The following is a 20,229-nucleotide window of genomic DNA, read 5'->3' on the forward strand; positions in this document are numbered from 1 at the left end:
GGGGAGGGATCAGAATCTATTTTGTCATATTCTTGTTGATGTTTAGGTGATTTTTTTAATGTGTTTGTACATTTTGAAATGTCATTTCAGAAGAATAAAATTTAAAATTGAAATATTAGTTCAAAGCAAAATAAACTTACTCTGCTTATACAATAATCAAAGTAAAACATTCTGACCTTCCCTTGTAAATATTTGAATTTCAAAGGGTTTTCAAATATCTTCTCATTAACCTGAATTTGCACTTTCTGGTGAATGAAGTTTTATCTCCCTGCTTCCTCCTTTCCAATTCATCTACCTTATTTCTAATTTGCTCTCCCCTCCCATTTCCCTTCATAATGCTTGTCTGCAGCATGGCTACTACAACACTTCGGTTTGAAACCTGCATTTGGCTTCCATGTATTGGACTAAGTTCCGCAACATGCTCCTTTCCTCTATTTGCCAAGTTAGGAAATTAAAAAATTGTGTGTGTGTATATATATATATGTATACACACACATACTCACACACACACACAATCTTACTGAGGACTGGGCTAGGCTGCAAAATTAGGATCTTGGTTTTGAAGACACTCTGCAGGCAAAGCAAGTTCATTTCAGAGAACTAGTGTGTTCTCCTAAAAAAGAAAAAGGCAGAAACAGATGTGACACGCTCATCCCGATTGCCAAGCTTAGGAACACTTGCAGCAAGGTTTTGGCTCAGGCTCATCCTCATTTGCAGCGATTAAAAGAATAAGAGCGTGGCCTGCTTTTGGTAGGATCAAAGGTATCAGAAACGGAGTAAGTAGTTTTTATCTTCTCCCGTGAGTTCTGATGGTTTTCTTAGTAAGTCTTGATTTCTTGTTGGACTACTTCCAGCAGTAACTGCAGTTTGTGTGTAAGATAATCTGAATGGGAGAAAAAAAAGGAAGAAAGTTTAGTCCAGAGGAAATCTTGAGATGTGGCTGAAACTCAGAGCATCAGCACTGATGGCTGAGCACTTCATGTTAGCAGATCACTGTAACTGTTTCCTTTCTTGCTGTATGTTTTCTTCTGTTCAGTTGTTACTGATACACCTCAGCCTGACATCAAATCAAAAGAAACAAGATTCATAACTGAAATGATAAATTAAACTCAAAACCGGGCTCTTGTTTCCGAATAACTCATTGTGCCACCAGAGTGTCACCCAAAGGAAATCTGTGCTAGACATTGCATGGAGTGGAGGTGTATTTCATTTACACACCCACATCTGTGCCCAAAGCTGTCCTGGCCTCTTCACCAAACAGATGACAGGCAGCACTGTCTTCTCCTACCAGACCTCTCCCCAGCCTTTCAGCAAGTATGTTTGTGCATGGGGTTACAGTGTCTGCCTGTCAATCCCTCCATCCTAGCTTTTGATCTCGTTGTCAGCCAAATTTGACAAAGAGGTCAAAGATGTGATCAAGTTTAGCAGAAAGCAGGGCTGGGGTGCGAAAGCGACCCTCTCTGTTCCCCCCGTTGGTAGACCTCAGCCCTGTATTTCTAAAACAAAGCATCAAGCTGGCTTATCAGTGTATTCACACGCCAGGCAGGCACAGCGCGTGCCTGGCTGCCGCCCACCCGCCGCACAGCCCTACCCCTCATCTCTTCAGCTGCGGGGGCTGTGCCTTGGGAAAGCCATTGAAGGGGTGGAAGGGATCGTGACTTATGTTTCACGAGGTCTGTCGGTCATGGAGCGTTTTGTGTTAGAGATGAGCCCCAGGACCAAATCAACATCCCCAGCCCTCAGCCTGTTGAGGTCCACAATACTGGAACTCAGACGTATACTTACAAAATGGGCTACGGCAACGACTTGACATTTGCCTATGGATTATGAGGTAGTAGACTGGAAAACCGCTTAAAACCACGGTGCATCCAATGCTAATGTTCACAGGGTCTGAGTAGAAAGACATTGCCACTGTGAAGAGGCAGATGATGGTAAAAGAGACAGGAACGAACAGGGGAACCTGGGGAAAAGAGCACAGAAGACTCTCTGGCAAAATGTAGCAACTCAGCCTCCATACGTGCCAGCACACACTGCATTCAGTTCTCCATCTTAAAGAAGATGAGAAAAATCATACAGCTGTCCTGCACACTTTCTGTACAATCAGTTGTGAACAAGTAGGATGCATAGAACAAAAATGACTTGTACCACTGTCAGAGTCCAGTGTGCCCTGTGAGGTGCATGTCTCCTATATTCATGTGCATCAAAATATAAACCTCACTTGCAACTGGAAGCCAAGCAGGGGGAGAAGTCACCTATACCCCACTGCGCTCTCAGTGCGCCGGTTCTGTGCGTGCACATGCACATGTACCCACTTGCCACCTGTGGCAACTGCTGGTGGAAAATCTGAAGCCAAGAGTAGAAGCAGCACTTTGAATTAAACCGTTCTTTGGTTGTAACCCTCATGACTCGTTTTGACCTGTCTCCAGCTTGCCTGAGACTTATAGCAGCCAAAACAGGATAAAGTAGACTCCCTATCTCCCTAACACCTGCATCAAGAACATGAGCTTCAACACCACCCTGATGAAAGACCAAAGAAGCAGTCGGCACTTCAGCCTTACCCTGTTGGGTGAGCCAATTCATCGGGGTTATTTGGAGACTAAATCGGAAGACTGCAATAAATAATAAAACTGTGAATCATTCCCTCAGTCTTTGGATCCAACCTTAGCCAAGTTACTCCTCACCACGGCTGATAGAATGAAGGAGCTGCTGGTCTCTCACCTAGGGTGACAATCTCTTTTCCGGTAACAGCCATCCTATTTTGGATGATGACCATACCGAGCTGGAAGAGATCAGTTGCTCTAGCGATGGCAGCCATCCAGCCACCAAACTTATGTGCTCTTGCTGTTTTTCCAGGCGGAGCATCCCCTGCCAGCCTCTCCTACGTGCAACGCTGCACATCTGCTCGAGAGGTGTACAAGAGGACTGGTTCCTCCTCTTACCAGTGTTTTCTCACCATTTCTAACTCAAAATGCTACAGGGGAGAAGAAGTACCAGCACAACCACATGCATTTTATGATTTGTTCTCCGTAAGCTGGTGGCAGAAGACGACCTCTCTGTGGCCACTAGAGCGCAGCACATGCCCACACCACCTGCGTGCAGCCCTTCCCTCTTGCTGATAACTGCCCTTCGGGTCTGAAGGGGTTTTAAAAACTAGGGGGGGGGGGGGGGCGGCGGAATCAGCCACACTGACCAAAAACCCCTCCATTTCCCTATCTCACTTAATCTGCTTTTAGGAGCCGTTAAAAGCCGAAATCTCTGTCCAAACCAAAATGGGGCAAAATCTCAGCAGCTGAAAACATCACCAGTGCTATCCACTAATAAACTTCCCCTGAGAAGCTTGGTTGAAGAAAAAAAAAATTAAAAAAAGAGAAAACTTCTTTAAAATCTGGTTCTGGGTCAGTACATGAGTGCAGCCAGCCAACAAACTGGGAAGCTTCAAGGTCTCTGCGAAACACATTGTCTCCAGCAAAGATGGAGAAGAAAAATTACCCCAAACTTTGCATCGGGCCTCGCACAGCTCAGGGAGGAGTCCTGGGAGCCACAGGAAGCATTTCTGTCCCCTGAGCTTCTTGATGATCGGCTGCCTGGTGCCTATGGCCTTGGCGGTCCCCTCTCCTCCCCCAGAGTTGACTGGAGGCACCAGGCAGGCGTGACGGGAGACAGGAATGAACTGCGCGCCTTGAGCACCGCCCCGGCAAAATGCTTTCTGCGCGTTATCCAGCAGTGGGAAAGGTGCTCCAAGTGCAAGAAAGCTGCTCCAGCACCAACTCCAACTTCTGCCTCTGACACGAGGAGGATCCCAGCACCCAGCAGTGTGAGAAGGACCACCGGAGGGGCCCAGCTGGAGGCTAGGGAAGGGCACGAGAGGACAAGACGTCCTACAATTTGTTGGAATGCGTGCACACGCTGTGCACATCCTCAGGGCCTGCAGCAAAATAGTTGCACACAAGCTGCTTTACACTATACAATATTTTTGTGCCAGCAGACGATTCCCCTTAAGTCAGGTTTGCTCCCAAGATCCCTTCTGCCGTGCTTTTTTCCCCCCAAGCCTGACACTCTCCTGCTTCTCAGCTAGAGCTGAGACTTACCTGCCACTGAAATAACACCCAGGCAAGGGTGTCTCTTTGCAGCCCAGGAGAGACAAGTCTGGGAGTTGCCTTCTGCACACCTCCCAGTTCCCAGCCTGAAATTTTGTCCCCTGCAGCTGGCTGCCACTTTACAGATTCGACTGGTGACACCATGTAGAACTGGCTTTACCACATTTAGAACTGGCTTTACCACATTTAGAACTGGCTTTACCACATTTAGAACTGGATTTACCACATCTGGCTGTTTGGGCACATTAACCAATTTCAGGAGCTCCCCACTTGCCTTACTGAGCAATAAGGATTGAGACCCCTTAGAGCCTAAAGACAACCATGGCCATGTAATGCTCTAATTATTAGCAAATAAGAGAGAGAAATCACAAGCCTGCGCATTCCTGGCTGTTAGGTGCAAGCCATGCGTTACCTCGAATGGGCTGCGCAGCTCCGGGTGACGGTGGCGATGTACAATGAGCCCAAGGGTGGCTAATCCTATGAAGAGCCATCGGGAAAAGCTGAAGAAGTTCATTAGATGGTAGATATCTCCGATACACACCATGGCAGTAACCAAAGGGAACTGAGCATTGTGAAGATGAAATACAGTCATTAAAGCCTTACTACGGTCCTTGGACTAGAAAGGGTAATAGGGATCACCTACTCCAGCCCCCCTGCAATCACAGGCAGCTCCTTCTCAGCCCCAACATTTCAGAGGTCAGAGAGCTTTACAGAACAGTGTCACAGACTGAAGGCAAAAGGCCTAAATTCACTATTATGACGTGCTACAGAAAGGAGCAATCCTTTCAAGATCAACTGCATCTTTGATGCTTTATGTCCTAGGCAGGGCAATTAAAACATACCTGATCCAAAAGCCTATGCTGTCAGTACAAAGACTACCTATAAAGATATCTGTTAAGTTTTTAGCAGCTTGGCTGACCTGCAAGAGGCACTGCAGCACAGTTAGGATGGTGCTGGACCACTGCCGGAAATAAAACCCAAACCAAAACTGAGAGCATCTCTGCAAACGATCATTCCCTGCATTTCCACCACATCTGGGAATTTCAGTTTTCCAAATAGCCAAAGCCTGGCAGAGGTGTTTTCATAGGACAACATCAAGCAGCAACTGTGGCAGATGGTAGGGACAGTACTTTTAAAAAAGGTGTCCAAGGCTATGAGTCAGGGACTTCGAAGTAGTGGGTTGGGTATCACTGCTGGCACGTGGGGACTTAATACTTTGCAGCCATTTCCAGTATTCCACCTTTTTCATTTTTCAGAGTCTGACTTAGTGTTTCAACACCCTTTAAAACTCCTCAGCTTCTCCAGGCTTTGCAAGAAAGCCAAGACTGCAAGAACAGGGCATGTCACACAGCCAGATCTCCTTACCATTAGCATGACAGCAGGAAGGGGTGTATGCCTTCGAATGTGGATCATGGAGAAGAGAGGAGGCCACTGTCCTTCCCTGGAAGCCACAAACAGAGTCCTAGAAGAAGGCAGGGAGCCCTATGCATTAGCATCCCAGATCCAGACTAGAAACGAGAAGATCAGTCGCTGGACTGACCTGAAGCCACAAGGCACAACCCCCAGCACAGATCTGCTATTCAAGGCCACAGTTCTGCCTTTAGACACAATTTTGGGGCATCTGGAAGAAAAACCCAACATTGAATTCCCATAGCTCTCCCAGTACCAGTCTGTTTAATGGAGGTCAGAGCCCACCAGCAGGACCACTGGCAGCAACCCCTTGGGTGGCCTGTTAGCAGAGACCTTTGGGCAAGTGACCATGAGTGAGGTCAGGCTGGAAATAGAAGCAAGAAAGTTTCTTGCCGTCAGAGAAAGGGTTAATCTTCCCAGTAGGAAGTAGAGGGGTCACAAACTTCAATTCTTTATAAGAGAGACTGGTGATTTTATGAAAGTGGATTGTCAGTCTTGATGCCTATATTTTTTACTATATATATTTTTACATATTAAAAAATATAAAAATATATATATAAAAAAATAAAGTGCAATTTCCTCAAATAATAGAGGATTTTCAATCCTCTGGCCAGCTGTTGGAAAATATATCTTGGCATACTGCCGAGAGGCCGGCTACACACAAGACCAGCTACAAAATGACAGCAGAGAGCTCCTTGCCTCCATCCCTACTTTGACTCACGAAAGGGCAATTAGGGAAAAGGCACTGCGTCCAATTTTATAAATTTAATATCCACAAACAAACCATGCCAGAGCATCAGCTGGGCTGGAGCAGGGCCCAAAGCAGCTGGGGCATGAGTGTAAAACTGGTTTTATTGCTGTCTCTGTGGTTTTGCAGGGGTGTGGCTGGCCAGCAGCCAGGGAGGCCCCATCGCTGTTTATATGGCCTTTCTGCAGTGATTATGTTAATGGTGCCAGGATGGGGGAGAGAAAGGCAATAGGGACACGCAGAAACCCTGTGCTGTCCAGGGACTTCTTGTCGTCAAGGAAAACCACTATCTAGAGGAGCTAGCAGGGAGGATTCTCCGCGCCTGTATTTAACACAGGACTTCGGGGCAGTGGATCAATAACTCATTACCTTTCGCGCTATGAAACCTCCCTTTCATATCAACTGATATTTCCTTTTGCAATCAAAGCTGTGAAACAGAACCGGCTCCAGAGAGTTCACTTAGCTCCTCGGGACCAGCACGACATGCTTCTCCATAAGCTCTGCCCTCCTCTCCAATTTCAAGACTCCCGTAAGAACATGCAGCATAGTAGCCAGTGAAGCTGGCAAGATAATTTTTCCATAGAACAAAGCTTTTCTTATTGCTACAACAAGACTTGTTGAGCCTCGACTATTGCTTCAGGAATAGCCCATCCCAGATAACATTTCGCTGACCTCAAAGCAAAGTCCTCGAGGGAGAGTTTGCCTTTGGCCAGAGATCCTCACAACAGAGGGACCCTGTGCCCTGTAGCAGAGCAGCTGGGTCAACCCAGTGAAAGAAGACTCGGTCTCACTGAGCAGCTTCCAACGTCAACAAAGCCTCAAGTTCACCAGAAACATTGACATTTCACTTTAAACAGGGGATTTAAACTGAAGGGTGCGGGGAGAAGATAAAAATCTTTGTTTGTGAGACCAGCCCTAGGTACCAAAGTCTAGACCTGGCCAGAAATAGAAAGGGTACACTCTTAGCCAACAGGGATCATCCTGTAGTTGACATCCTGGGAGTCAAAGGCCTTATTTTTCCCACAAGAGTGGTTAAAATACCATCGCGTGGGTGGGCAGTTGCACAGGTCGCTGGTGCTTCCCTCTGATTCAGTAAGCCAAAAGAGTAATAAATTCTTAGGGACGTGACCTGGAAAACGTGAAGATTCCTCCATTCATGGTTCCAAAGCAGGACAGTGCGACAAGGACAGGGACCACGGAGATCAGGCTTTTGAAGGCTCGCTGCACAAAGCTCTGAAGGAAGAGCAAGTGTGACTTTAGGAACATGTGGTGATCTCTAGAAAACATCAGATTCAAAAGACAGATAACTTCCTCCATCGAAGGAGTAAAATATAACTCACAAATCTTGCCTTTTCTACTGTCATCTGCAGGTTATTTTTCATTATCATTTAGGCAGGACTAGAAGAAGTTACTATTGCCCAATAATCCAGAGAAATGACAAAGCAATAAAGCATTTTATTGGAAAACCATCTCCAAAACACTTGCCACGACCACTCCTTCAGACCACACTGAAGAAGGATGATGGTAGGGGTGACAACTCACCACAGCCACAGCAGGAGAAGCCAGAACATCTTGCGTTCCCAGGACCGTGTAATAGGAGACGTTGGTGAGCATGTACCCCACAATTACCGTGATCACAGACACAATGACAGCCAGGGGGATATTTCTACAAGAAAGGGGAAGAGAGACCCACAAGGAACAAGCTGTTATCCCTTGTTATGCACACTATTACTGCAGATTGCAGCTGACTTTGGTTAGGTGAACCCACAAACTTATTTCCTCCCATACTGCATTTGGGAAAGCCGCGGTACCCCAGATGCTGGTAACCCAAGATGACTTCTTCCGAGCCTTACCGTTCAGGTCTGACCAACTCTTCACGCACAAAGCTGGTCTGAAACCTGCACGGTGGGAAAAGACAGGGAGAGGTTTTGAGCCATGTCTTGGGCATCACTCTGCTGCCCATGAAACGCCCTCCTGTCACACCTACCAGCCTGAATACGCGAACATGCCTGCGTAAAAAGCCAGGGGCAGCTTATCCAAAACCAGCGACTGTCTGTCAAAAGCATCCTGGAAGTTTTCAGTGTGGCCTGAAGAAGAGATAAACAAACAGACACGGAGCAGGGAAATGTGAGAGCTGAGCTTCCTTCCCACGGGATAACACCCCTTGTACCTCTTGCCCAGATGTGGGAAGAGTGTGACTTCCTTGGAGCCAGGTTTTCAGATTTGTCTCATTGCTTTAATTTGCAGTGCTGTGCTGATGCGTTTACTTCACAAACAGTGACAGAACAAATCTGTCCCCCGTCCAGCGACAGGAGACATTTCAGGAACAGCAACGGCAGCAACTGGTTCTGTTTCAGACAGAGCCTGCTGTGGGAATGGGAGATGGTGGAGATGAGAGGACCCAGGTTGTCCTGTCCTTTCTTTAGGCACAAAATTAATTCACTGGTTTGATCCCCCTCTTCCCCCCCTCCCAGCTCCCTAAGCAGCTGGATGCATACTCCTCTTTGATGTGGTGCAGCCAACGAGGCAGCTAATTCGTCTCTCACTGTACTCCCTCCTGATTCCGCTGCCGGAGCGCTGACCCCAGCCCCATGCTGGCCGGAGCATGGGAACCGGGGTGGAGGAGGGAGAAGGGATTGCCATCCTGGCCCCTCGCTCTGGGCACACTCCCTGCCTGCCGCCCCCCCTGCCAGCCACCACAGCTCACCCGCAGGAGGAGGGACTGAGGACAGAGGACAAAGCAAATAAAATTTAAAAAGTAGAGGTGGCTGAGAGAGAGATACCATTTTACCAACTCCCCCAATTTTCCTAAAAGTTCTCTGCTTGAAATAACAACAGAAAAGAAGGATGTGGGGGTCCTAGTAGACTGTAAATTATCCATGAGCAATTAATGTGCCCTTGTTGCCAAAAAGGCCAATGGAATCCTGGGCTACATAGGGAAGAGTGTGGCCAGTAGGTCGAAGGAGGTCATTCTCCCCCTCTACTCCACACTGGTGAGGCCACAACTGGAATACTGTGTCCAGTTTTGGGCTCCCCAGTTCAAGAGGGACAGGGAACTGCTGGAGCGAGTCCAGCGAAGGGCAACTAAGATGATTAAGGGACTGGAGCATCTCCCTTATGAGGAAAGGCTGAGAGAGCTGGGACTCTTTAGCCTGGAGAAGAGAAGGCTGAGGGGAGACCTTATTATGGCGTACAAGTATCTAAAGGGTGGGTTGAAGGAGGATGGAGCCAGGCTCTTTTCAATGGTTCCCAGCGACAGGACGAGGGGCAATGGGCACAAGTTAGAACACAGGAAGTTCTGTTCAAATACACAGAAAAACTTCTTTACAGTGAGGGTGACAGAGCACTGGCACAGGCTGCCCAGGGAGGTTGTGGAGTCCCCTTCTCTGGAGATTTTCAAGACCCGCCTGGATGCAGTCCTGAGTAATGTGCTCTAGGCAATCCTGCTTTAGCAGGGGAGTTGGACTAGATGATCTTTAGAGGTCCCTTCCAACTCTGAAACTCCGTGATTCAGTGAAAAACAAACAAACAAAAATCAAAGCCAGGATACTGGAGATATTAAAAGACCAGTAGACGTGGTGCTTAGGGACATGGTTTAGTTGTTTGGCAATGTTAGGTTGATGGTTGGACTTGATGATCTTAAAGGTCCCTTCCAACCTAGATAATTCTATGATTCTGGATATGAACCATATTTTATCAATCTCAAAAAAGCCTAGGGAAGAGGAGAAACACCTAATGGCCTCTCATTCAAAGGAAGACCGATAAAACACATAGTCAAAAGGAGTTGCATTTCCGACATTGTCAAATCTGGGTGGCCCAAGGTTTGGTTCCACATCAACATTCAGTTCTCCATATCAAAGTCTCTTTAAAAGTAAAAAGTGCAGAGCTCGCCTAGTTGGGCTTTGCCAGGAAAGGGATGATGGCACGAGGCACATGGAGAAAGTCGGGCTGCTTCTATGGAGGTGCCTCTGCAAGGAGCTCTGTGACGAGATTTGGGCATTTGGGTTTCAAACACTGGCCCAGCAAGTCTCTAAAACAAACCTGAGCCAAAGGGAAGATAACGACAGAGGAAAGGACAAGAGCGTAACCAAAAAAAGTAGAACAAGGCAAGGGAATCAGGCAAACTGATTTAAAAGCACAATGACTGACTTTTAAGCACACACACACAAAAAAAAAAGTAAAAAAGAAAATAGATTTGAATAAAACTAAACCAAAATATGGGACAGGGTAGTCTTTTTATGTTCTAAAATGACTGCTGGTAAGTGATGGCGCATAAAAAGGATTTATTGTCTGCAATACATTAATGAGTGATTTACAGTCCCCCATGAGTCACATTAAATACAACCTGTCATATTGGGGTCTCTTGGTGAATTCTCCCTCCAGATGTCACCAGCACTTATCCTCCTCACTGGAGGACGGGTGCCAGGGCTCCAGATTGTCATTTAAAGGCATTTCTAACGATAATAGCTCAGGATTTCTAGCTGCAGGGCAGTCCTTCAGTTCACAAGTGCTGCCAGCCTGAGGGGATCTTTGCATGTTCAAAGGACCCAGCTCCAGACATCAAAAAGAAACATGAATGTGGAGCCTACTGCCTGTGTTGTTTTCTCTACAGAGCAAGGTAGCAGCAAGAAGAGGGAGCAGGCTTCATCCCTTGAGTGGGAATGCCTTCGGCTTTTCTATAAACTGAGTCTTGGATTAAAGCCAATGCTCTTGTACCATTCCCAGAAGACACTACTGGGAGGGTTTTTTTCCCCCACTCTGGATGTGAGTATGCAATCCTGTGCGAGTCCATCGTAAGTTTACTAAGTTACTGCCCATCTCTATTAGGAGGTAAAAAGCATTAGCTTCAGGCACAGAAAGGTTAGAGATGCAGTTACCAGGGCTCAGCTGAGGGTTGGTAACTCATTGCACAGCTGTGACTAGTTTGGATCACCATGGGATGCTGTCATACATTCCTGATGTCCATCAAATTTGTGCTGCTTTGGAAGGATTTTGAGCCACGCTGAAAACAGGCAAGTCTGACACCAAAGAAAGACCATCCACAGGGGAAGGTGCCTGCCTGACCCTGGGTAGGCTCACACGGCCTCAGGCACTGAGGTTGGCTCAGTTTTGGAGAAAGCACAGCTGAGCCCGGTGCATCAGCCCAGTGCAATGATGCAGCTTAGCGCTAACTACCCTGATCTCAGCTCGCAGCTAATTCACATCCAGCACGCAGGCAGAGAAAGTTCCTGCCAGCTAAAGGAGTACCACACTTGTCACTAGGGACTGATAAAAGCCGTGAGAGGTGAGGATGTCGAGCCCGCTCACTCAGCCACGCAGCAGCACACCTACCCTGGGCCAACAGCATCATCCCCGGCACGATGATGAGTGCAAGAGCCAGGAGTTTGACGATGGAGAGAGCCGTCTGCAGCCGGGCACTCCAGGTGACACTCCAGGAATTGAGGGTGAGGACCATATCTGGAGAGGAGACCACACTGCTACAGCTGTAGCCCATGCTTGATGCATGTAAGAGAAAAGACAGCAGTGCTCCCTGCTCTGGGGATGCCAGGGAGAAGGCTGTGTGTTTACAGAGAGGATGCTCGGGGTGAGAGATGTCAGAAAACATTACAGGTGAGTCCCAGCATACAGCGCTCAAAGGGGAAGCTGAGTTATGCTCCTAAGAAGGACCAGGAGCCTGGTTCCTGTCGGGTGATCCATGCCTGCCTGAGGGGAAGGTGTGAGTTTGCAGGGAGGTCTCGGCAGCCCCCTTAACAGCGGTCCCTGTGCCAGCACACACCAACCCAGAGCAGGCAGGAGAGCATCACGGGTACCAGGTGAGGAGTCCAAAACCTTGAGCCTTACACCCTCAACCCAGGTGGCATTTGCACAATTATACATGGAAAGTTTCTGCTCCCATACTTGGCACAATCCCCAGGACTCCAGCTGGTCAACAGAGAGGCCCATCCTCCTTCTTGAAGAATACAGTGGCCCCAAACCAGCGCCTTGAATCAAGAAGTTTTGGGTGGCCAAGGAGGTAAGACAGGGCTCCGATCCCAGAGCTATCCCAGAAGATAACACCCCATAAGTGCCCCTGGTCTGGGGCAGAGGGGCTCCGAGATTGGCAGTCCAATATAAGTTAGTACTTACAGTACCCCAGGAGAGACACGAGCTTCACAGCGGGGACAGGGGCTGCACAGGGGGCAAAAAACGGCTCCAGCATGTAGCGGCCAAACGCCAAAGAAACCACAGCGCTGTTGGCAGGCCTGGGGATGGAAACCAGGCATAAACTGTGGTCTGTGGATGGCCAAAATATGGCATGATGTAAAACTGCACAAAACTTGGGAGGGGGGGAGTTTCCCCACCCAGCTTAATGCTGCTCTCCCATGCAGATCATGAATTCCTGCAGTCTTTTTCATAGGTTTTTCTCAGTAAGCGGGTTAAAAATCACACACTGCAAAAAGATTCATTCCCAACTTGAAAGCAAAAGTTGAGATTAATGGTACTGAGCAATGCAGTGTGGTTCATATGTCCTGCTTCATCTCAGCTTACATGAAGGACACAGGTTATTGAGAGGTGAGGACTTTCTTTTTAAAGTTAAAAAAGAAGTCATTTACAATTTTCTAAAATATTATTTAACTCAGGACTAAGTCAGAAAGTTGTCTCCACAGGAGAATCCGAAAAAGTTTCACAGTGAAAACAGAAGATCTGAAATAGATCTGGCATCTATTGCCAGTCTCTGAATAATACCATGGCTCTTAGAGGACACCAGCTGCCAGGGGAGAAGAGTGATATTCTTCAAGTACAGATCACATTGAACATGTGTAACTATTTACTCATTATGCCTTCTTTCTTTTATCACTGAAAATCTTTAAAAGTTGTTCAGATTGTTTCTTCTCTTTCCTTTACAAACTGCCTGGACTATTACCTGGCACCATAACTTGGTTTTTTTAAATCGTCACAGCATCCAGCAAAAGGCAAACAAACAAAACCTCTTACCTGATCGCAAAAAACTCTGCCCACAGGAATAAGAAGCTTGGCAGAGGCCCTAATGTCTCCAAAATGTAGATATAATGTCCTCCAGACTTGGTGATTCTTGTTCCAAGCTCTGCATAACACAAGGCACCTGGAAAAGTTCAGGTAGAAATGCACTGAGTAAATCCTCCCATGGGTTTTCTCTTTTCTATGTGACTTCTTTTCTATGTGACTTTTCAGGGATTGAACAAATCTATTTAAAATAAATAGTCAATCAGAGGAAGAAAAGGAGGGTCAGCAGAACCACTCTTCCCTATTTTTGTGTGCTACAGTTTTGAAGTAATTGACTTTTCTGTCAGAAGGAAAGAAATTCTCCTTTTTCTGGTTAATGATACAACTTTTCCATGGAAGTTATGGGGAAAGGTGTGCGATAGAAATGTTGCACTAAGCTACAAGAGTTTTCTTTCAAAAAACGTCCTGGAGGTTTGGGTTCTCGCTTCTCCTCACAGTTAGACCGGTGAAATGGTGCTTACAAGGCAGTTAGAGCAACTAAGTGGACAGGCCGTCCCTGAACTGGGCATTTCAATCACATGTTTGATTACAGACCACATACCCATGTCCTTATCTTACATCTTCACATAAATCCCTCCCTTCGTTCAAAGACACCAGACAGAGGATGCGGCAGGCTGTCTCCTCTGAGAGGGAAGACATGCCACCGGAGGAAACAGCCCCGACGGTGCAGAGCAAGGGGAGCGTCCGCGTGAGAGGCTGAGTCGGTCTCTTCTCACAGGTTCGTGTACGAGTGCACCGACAGACCTGGGCACAGCCTGCTCCTGCCTTGACAAGGGCCTCTGCACCTCCCTGCCCCTGCGCCGGAGCGCAACAAGAAACCCTGCAAGAGGTGTGCTGGAGAAGACAGCTTAAAACTTTCAGGCAAATGGATAGAAACCTTTATGCCTCTGCCTGTGCCAAAAAAAAAATTCCATCTGTGTTTTCTCTACAGAGCAATTCATCATGCCGTTTGAAGGGGTCTAAGTACGAATCTTAAGCCCTCTCTACACTGGATTCACTTGCAAGGTTGAATATCTTTTGCTCACCAAAAGAAATCACAAAACACTTCACTTTTTTGAGCACAACTCCCCTCGCAATGAGGCTGAGCTCTGTTGGGATGTGACCCTGTGGGGTAAGACCATCTCTAGCTGTGCTGTCTACTTCTTTGCCCAGCTCAGGCGGCTGTACAGGGAGGGAGAGCACAGAGGAACCCAGTGGTGATATGACCATGCCTCCAAGTCCGTGATGACCGGGCCATATTCAGTTCATGCCGGTAGTGAGGACCCCAATTTTTCCTGCCTCTCCGTTGGCAAATTTGTGCAGAAACCCTGTTCAAAGTGTCGAATACAGGCAGACACCTCGTCTCATTTATTCCAGTGGGTCTCTTTACGTACTTCAAGCACGTGTGTAAGTGCTTTGCTGAACTCCTGCTATGGGACTCGTATAATTGCAGTACTTGAAAGAAAAAAAAAGCACAAAAGAAAGCAGGCCCTTTTAATGTACTGCAAAACAAGTGTCAGAGAAATGATCAGGGGCGGTCATCAAGCTGATAAAAGGCAAGAACAAACCAACAAATTTGGCTACAAAATACAATGACTTGATAAAAAGGCTCCCAAGGCCCTTCCAGCAGAGTCTGTCAAAGGGTGCAATGGAGAAAGAAACCTTTTCAACTGCAGAGCTTGGGCTATGTGATCAGTACACACGTTATCATGCATTGCTCTGCTCAGTTAGAAGAAATACCATGCTCACATTGTATTTGAAGATTTTCTTTAAGCAAAAGTATATTATTCACCAACCAACCACACACAGGCTACAACGTGAAACATCAGTATGTGTATGCTAAGAGCAAGAACCACACTTGTTGGCTTATTAACAATTTAATGTCTTGATTACTAAACTTGCATGTACATGTCACAGTGCCAAAGTGTTTTTTTTTTTTTTCCACAGGGAGTATTTCTCCTTTCTTGGGTTTGTTTTTTTTTTCCTAAGTTACGACAGAAGAAGAACTTCAAAGTCACCCACTGAAATAAACATCAGATTTCTCCCCAGAGCTGGGAGATCTTGTAAGTTCTCCTAACAGCACCTTTAGAGCATTTCTGAAATGCTGATTTTTTACCCTTAATGAAGGAAACTAAAAGCCATACATTTTATCCATCGTAATTTTAAGAGCTACATTATTTCAGAAGAACTAGAATGAAACTGTCATCAAAAAGTCCACCCTTTGTGAGAAAACACTGGTATTAAATGTCAGAAACCAAGCCAAGGGTAACGCACAGAAAGCAGGGCTGAACTGATCTCCTGCTCCATCAGACATATGCAAACCATTTCTGACAGACACCCAGACACCCACCCATGGCTAGTGGATACTCTGCAGCTCCCCAGGCAATGTGCTCTCCTGCTTCTCTGTCCTCACGACAGAAAGGGGATCCCTTACAGCCTGGTAAGACTGCCACTTCTTGCCCTTTTCACAGTGTCTGAGAAAAGCACTGCACAGCCCTCGGGCTTACGAGTGCCTTTTAGATGCCTACATCTCCCTTCCACGAGTGAGTGCCCTCGTCGTCTCCCAGCTTTCCTGGCAGTGACCACGCTATCTCCATCTGCAGTCATTGTCACTCCTCTGCCCTGGACTCTCACATGATTTTGTGGTCACAGACCATAAGTGCTGCGATTTTCTCAGTTCTTTTGAACTAACGACCCCTGGTGAACACCTCAGACTTGTTAAACCTTTGTTTCTGTTGCGGCAGGAACAGGGAAATTTTGGTCTATTCTGCTCCCAGCTTTTTATACATAAAAACGTGCTGGCTCCCCTCACCTCCCAGGGGCAAAGCAAAGGCTGACAAAGCTCACCACCACTCACCGAACATTGAGAGGAGCCCACAGGCAAACCAGACAACCAGGGAGAAACCCACACTGCCAGAGTTCTTCAGTACTCCTTTTGGGGAGATAAAGATGCCGCTGCCAACCATGCTGCCGATGAGGAGCGAGAAAGCCCTCACCAAAGTTATCTTTTTCCTCAGAAAGACGGCCTCCTCTTCTTTCTTGTCTTTCACCATGGCTTTTTTCTAATCCCAGGGGAAAGTCATGCATTCAGGAGCTACGGTCTCCCAAGTGTCCTCAAGGCTCACCTGTAAGACGAGGAAAGAGTTAGGGATTCGGGGCTCTTCTTTTCTGGACAAGATTTTTCACAGAAGAAACCCGTGAAGATTTGTTGAACCTGTTCTCAGCTGCTGGATGCACCAACCAAACCACAGGTGCATATAACACACTCGGTATCATCTCTCACATCGGTACAGCTCCAGAGAGGGACTATATGTGTTTTCTGCCTCTTCTGCCAAGGAGCACAGAGCATGACAAGTTGCGGTGCCACACTTCAGGATATGATTTCCAAATTCAGCTTTGGTGCCGAGACTGGAACTGGACAGGTTAGGGTTAATTTAATGGGACCTAATTTGCAGGAATGTTGGTGTCAATACACTGGCAGAAAGGAGATTTCAAGTTGCAGACCTAATAATCAAGACTTCGAGGATCTCTGAGTCTAAAAAAAATTATTCTTTTTTTTTTTGAGGAGCAAAGAGCTCTGTTAATTAGGGTACACAGACAATTTAAGCTTTTTTTACTTCCTATCCATCCTTGCTGAATGAACAAACCCCGATTTTCTCACTAGGGCTTCATTTTATCAGTGTTTTTTAATATACTCTCAAGCCTTTTTTCCTATCAGAGCATTGAAGAGTTAGGAATAAGTACCGCATGCAATTGTAAGACAGAGCATAGTCATTGATATCAGACGTGTTGTTTCTTCTATTAATATAAAAACTTTCTCGGTAATAACAGCAGGAGTGAAGTTTTTCCTGGAAAAGAGGGAACTTCAGACGCTCCAGGGATCACACAAGTTGATCTAGATCCAGTTCTCTCGCGCTGCAGTAACCTCCTACTGCACCATCCCATCTCCCCAGTCTCTCTCGGTCCTAGGCTGGCACCTTCATCAAGAAACTCACCTTCTGCTTAGGTAGGTAAGATGAATTCACATCATTAACAACAGCCTAATTTGCTGTAGCGAACCTGTTTGTAGGTTTCCTAACAGCCACGGAGATTTACACTTTACACTGCTAATTAACCCTGGTCGAGCAGACAAGACGGTTCTGGAGTAGATAATTTGGCTCCTGCCCCTCCTCCTGCCACACATCCCCTCCAATGCTCACGCGCTCAGCTTTAGTGATTTTTTCGTTATTCTAAGGCAGTCAATCGCAGGTATAGTGAATATTTGCCCCGGCCCCGTGGCCGTATGTGATTGCAAAGTTACACTGTACATGAGACCATATTTTATGGAATTCTTAAATTATTTAGTAATTGCAGTGATGTGTCCAAGAGCAGGCGGCAGTCACCTACAGAAGCAGATCTAAGCAGCCAGAAATTATTTTCTTGACGGTGGGTATTTTCCATCCATAGATATAAATGTCCCCACAACTTCGAGGGGACGATTCTTGTTCCCACTCACCCACAGTACCTCTTTGTATGCCCTGTATAAACTCGGTACAACTAAGGGCTTCTCTCCCCCGTCCCCGGCTATTTTCCCACCTGGAAAGCAGCAGGAAGAAGTGGGGGTTATCACTTTCTCCGCACACATCTGAATAGCACATGCAGAAAGCCCTCTCTCCTGCCAGCAGCGTTAGCCGGTTTCTCTGAGATCGCGCCAAGCCTGCACAAGCATCTCAATCAAATCAGCCAAGTTTAGTTATTAAACCTCTAATGAGTCCCGGAGGGCTCCTTAAGGCTCAGATGGGTCACATCAGCCTCGTCTGGTCCCGCAGAGCTGCTTCTCGGAGTCCCAAAACCTCACAGGCTGCTGGAGACAGCGGCTCCAGAAGGGCAGGGAAAGACCCCTGGGAGCTTCCCGAGCCATCAGCTGCAGTTGCCTCAGACACTAATTAATTAGCTCACGTGAAATACCAATATCGTCTGGGATTTCTCAGCCGAAGGGAGAACCACAGAGCATTCGTTTGCAATGGTGAAACACAGGGGGCTCACCGAATTGAAACCGAACTGAAGAGAGATGTTGTGCACAGCTATGCCTAAACCGCTGTTGTGAGATAATTAAAAGGGCACTTATCTGTTTGGCTGGGTTTTAAACAGAGCAGGTGCATTTACAATCCATCAGACTCCCATTTCTTGCTGGGATCCCGAAGCAGCAAACGACAGCGTCTCTTCGCAGGCTCTGAAATTACACAAAGCTGGGGGGAGGAACAAAAAAAAGGAGAGATCAAGTCAAATTTGCAGACCAGGTTAATGATCCAAAGTAAATACCAAACTCCATACTTCTGTCCACATGCATTTTTTTTTTTCATACTACTGCCATGCAAAAGTATTTGGAGATAAAACAGACCAGTCCAGTAAATTTCAGAAATGTGAAAGCTATCAGGATTTGTTCCAGAAGCTGTTGGGGGGCGGGGGAAACAAAAATGAAAAAAAAGAAAGAGTAACAGAAAGCTATTAAATAGCACTTCAAGGAGACACCTAGCAGAGCCCACCGCCTGGAGAGACCATTCCTGCCTGCTCCGCTTTCCAGCTACATTCCAGCACCAGGCACATTAAAATGCAGAGATGTTAATCCTTGTGGCAATGCTTAAGAATATTCACAATGTGCTTAGCACAAAGGAAACACACAAAGCTGCTTTTTGTTCACCCTTTTGACTTAAAGGACAGGCTCAAATCCTTCTCTTTCCAAAACTCCGCTACCTTTGCAAGAGATCATCAGCCAGCGGGACGGGAGAAAAACAAACCCATTTCCCAACTTTTCACACACACACCTGCTGGATCATTACTCCCTTGTTCTTCATCCTGACTGATTTCTTTTTTATTATTTATTTAGTTTTAGCTGTTAGTCTTACCTCATAGGCACTGCAGCATGGATGGAGATGGAGGAGATAAGCGTAAAGGGAAAGTCATATTTTGTTATTCGCAGTGGTGTCTAGAGGCCGAGCTGAGAGCAAGACCCATCATGATCAGCACACAGGCAGAGTGGATGTTGCTCTGCTGAAAAGCTGGCGATATAAACAAGCAAGTTGGAAAAAGCAGAGGAAGGAGAAAGCATCATTCTCAGCTGGGGAGCTGAGACCTAGAGCAACTAGTGACCTTCCTCCTCCTCTTCCTCCTCCTATCACGCAGGAAGCGGGTGGCATCCCTGGGAAACAGGTCATGCTTCCAGAGTCCCAGTTCAATGACTTACCCCCCAAAAAAGAAAAAAAAAGCTACTAGGGAATACTCCTAACTATTTACAGCTGTATTTTCTTTGCATGGGCCTCATTCAATACCATACAGCCAAGAACAGGTTAACCCCTTCCTTTTCATACTGCAAAAGATGCAGCCACCAAACTGTTCTCCACAGTCCCACTATTTTTTTTTTTTTTTGGTGCCAAAAATGTCACTCCAATTCAATGTCCACCACAAGGCACAGGATCTAACTAAATAAAATCAGCAGTGAATGGGAGCTTTTTTATTCATGCATGAAAGTAGCATTAATAAGCTTTAATGAGACTGGTGGTGGTCTGTTCTGGGAACTCGATCAGAAAATCCATTTAGGAGACCTGAGAGATGTTTGTTTATAGACCAAAATGAACACAAGAAACAGGCTGAAAAGACAAGACGTGCAGCTCAACTTCTTTTCAGCTTTCTACAGCTGGTTTACCACCCTGGATAAGAAACCGAAAGGGACAGTAGTTAATAAATCAGCCTCAGGCTTGCAGCCCAAGATGTAGTAATAAAGTAATCCAGGGTGATTGCCTTAGGTGTAAATGTAAGAATAATTTCCACCAGCTCCTCTTTCTACAGAGTTTTACAAATTTAGTCTCGTGAGCTGTCTGTCAAAAGACTGCCATTTCCTAACGCTTCTTTCTTAATGAACATATTTTTTTTTAAGCCTTGACAGCAAAATGGTTCTTGGCTCAGGTCACACCACTTTTATCATCTCATTTAGGC

The 20,229-nt window shown here is 46.5% G+C and overlaps 1 protein-coding gene across 1 annotated transcript; it reads right to left on the reverse strand.

The window, feature by feature from the left end:
- Positions 1–818: 818 nt before the first annotated feature.
- LOC309683345 (cystine/glutamate transporter-like) lies at positions 819–18,398 on the reverse strand (the record flags this gene model as incomplete). Its single annotated transcript, XM_082497603.1, is given in 14 exon segments — positions 819–883; positions 1,786–1,960; positions 4,510–4,659; positions 5,463–5,559; positions 7,385–7,488; positions 7,798–7,921; positions 8,109–8,153; positions 8,243–8,342; positions 11,587–11,712; positions 12,382–12,497; positions 13,231–13,357; positions 16,115–16,319; positions 16,323–16,382; positions 18,363–18,398. Coding segments are annotated over 14 exon segments (1,530 nt in total).
- Positions 18,399–20,229: the final 1,831 nt, after the last annotated feature.

This window comes from Vanellus vanellus (genome assembly GCF_965231255.1).
Source record: "Vanellus vanellus genome assembly, chromosome: 1".
In the NCBI taxonomy this organism is placed as follows: domain Eukaryota; kingdom Metazoa; phylum Chordata; class Aves; order Charadriiformes; family Charadriidae; genus Vanellus; species Vanellus vanellus.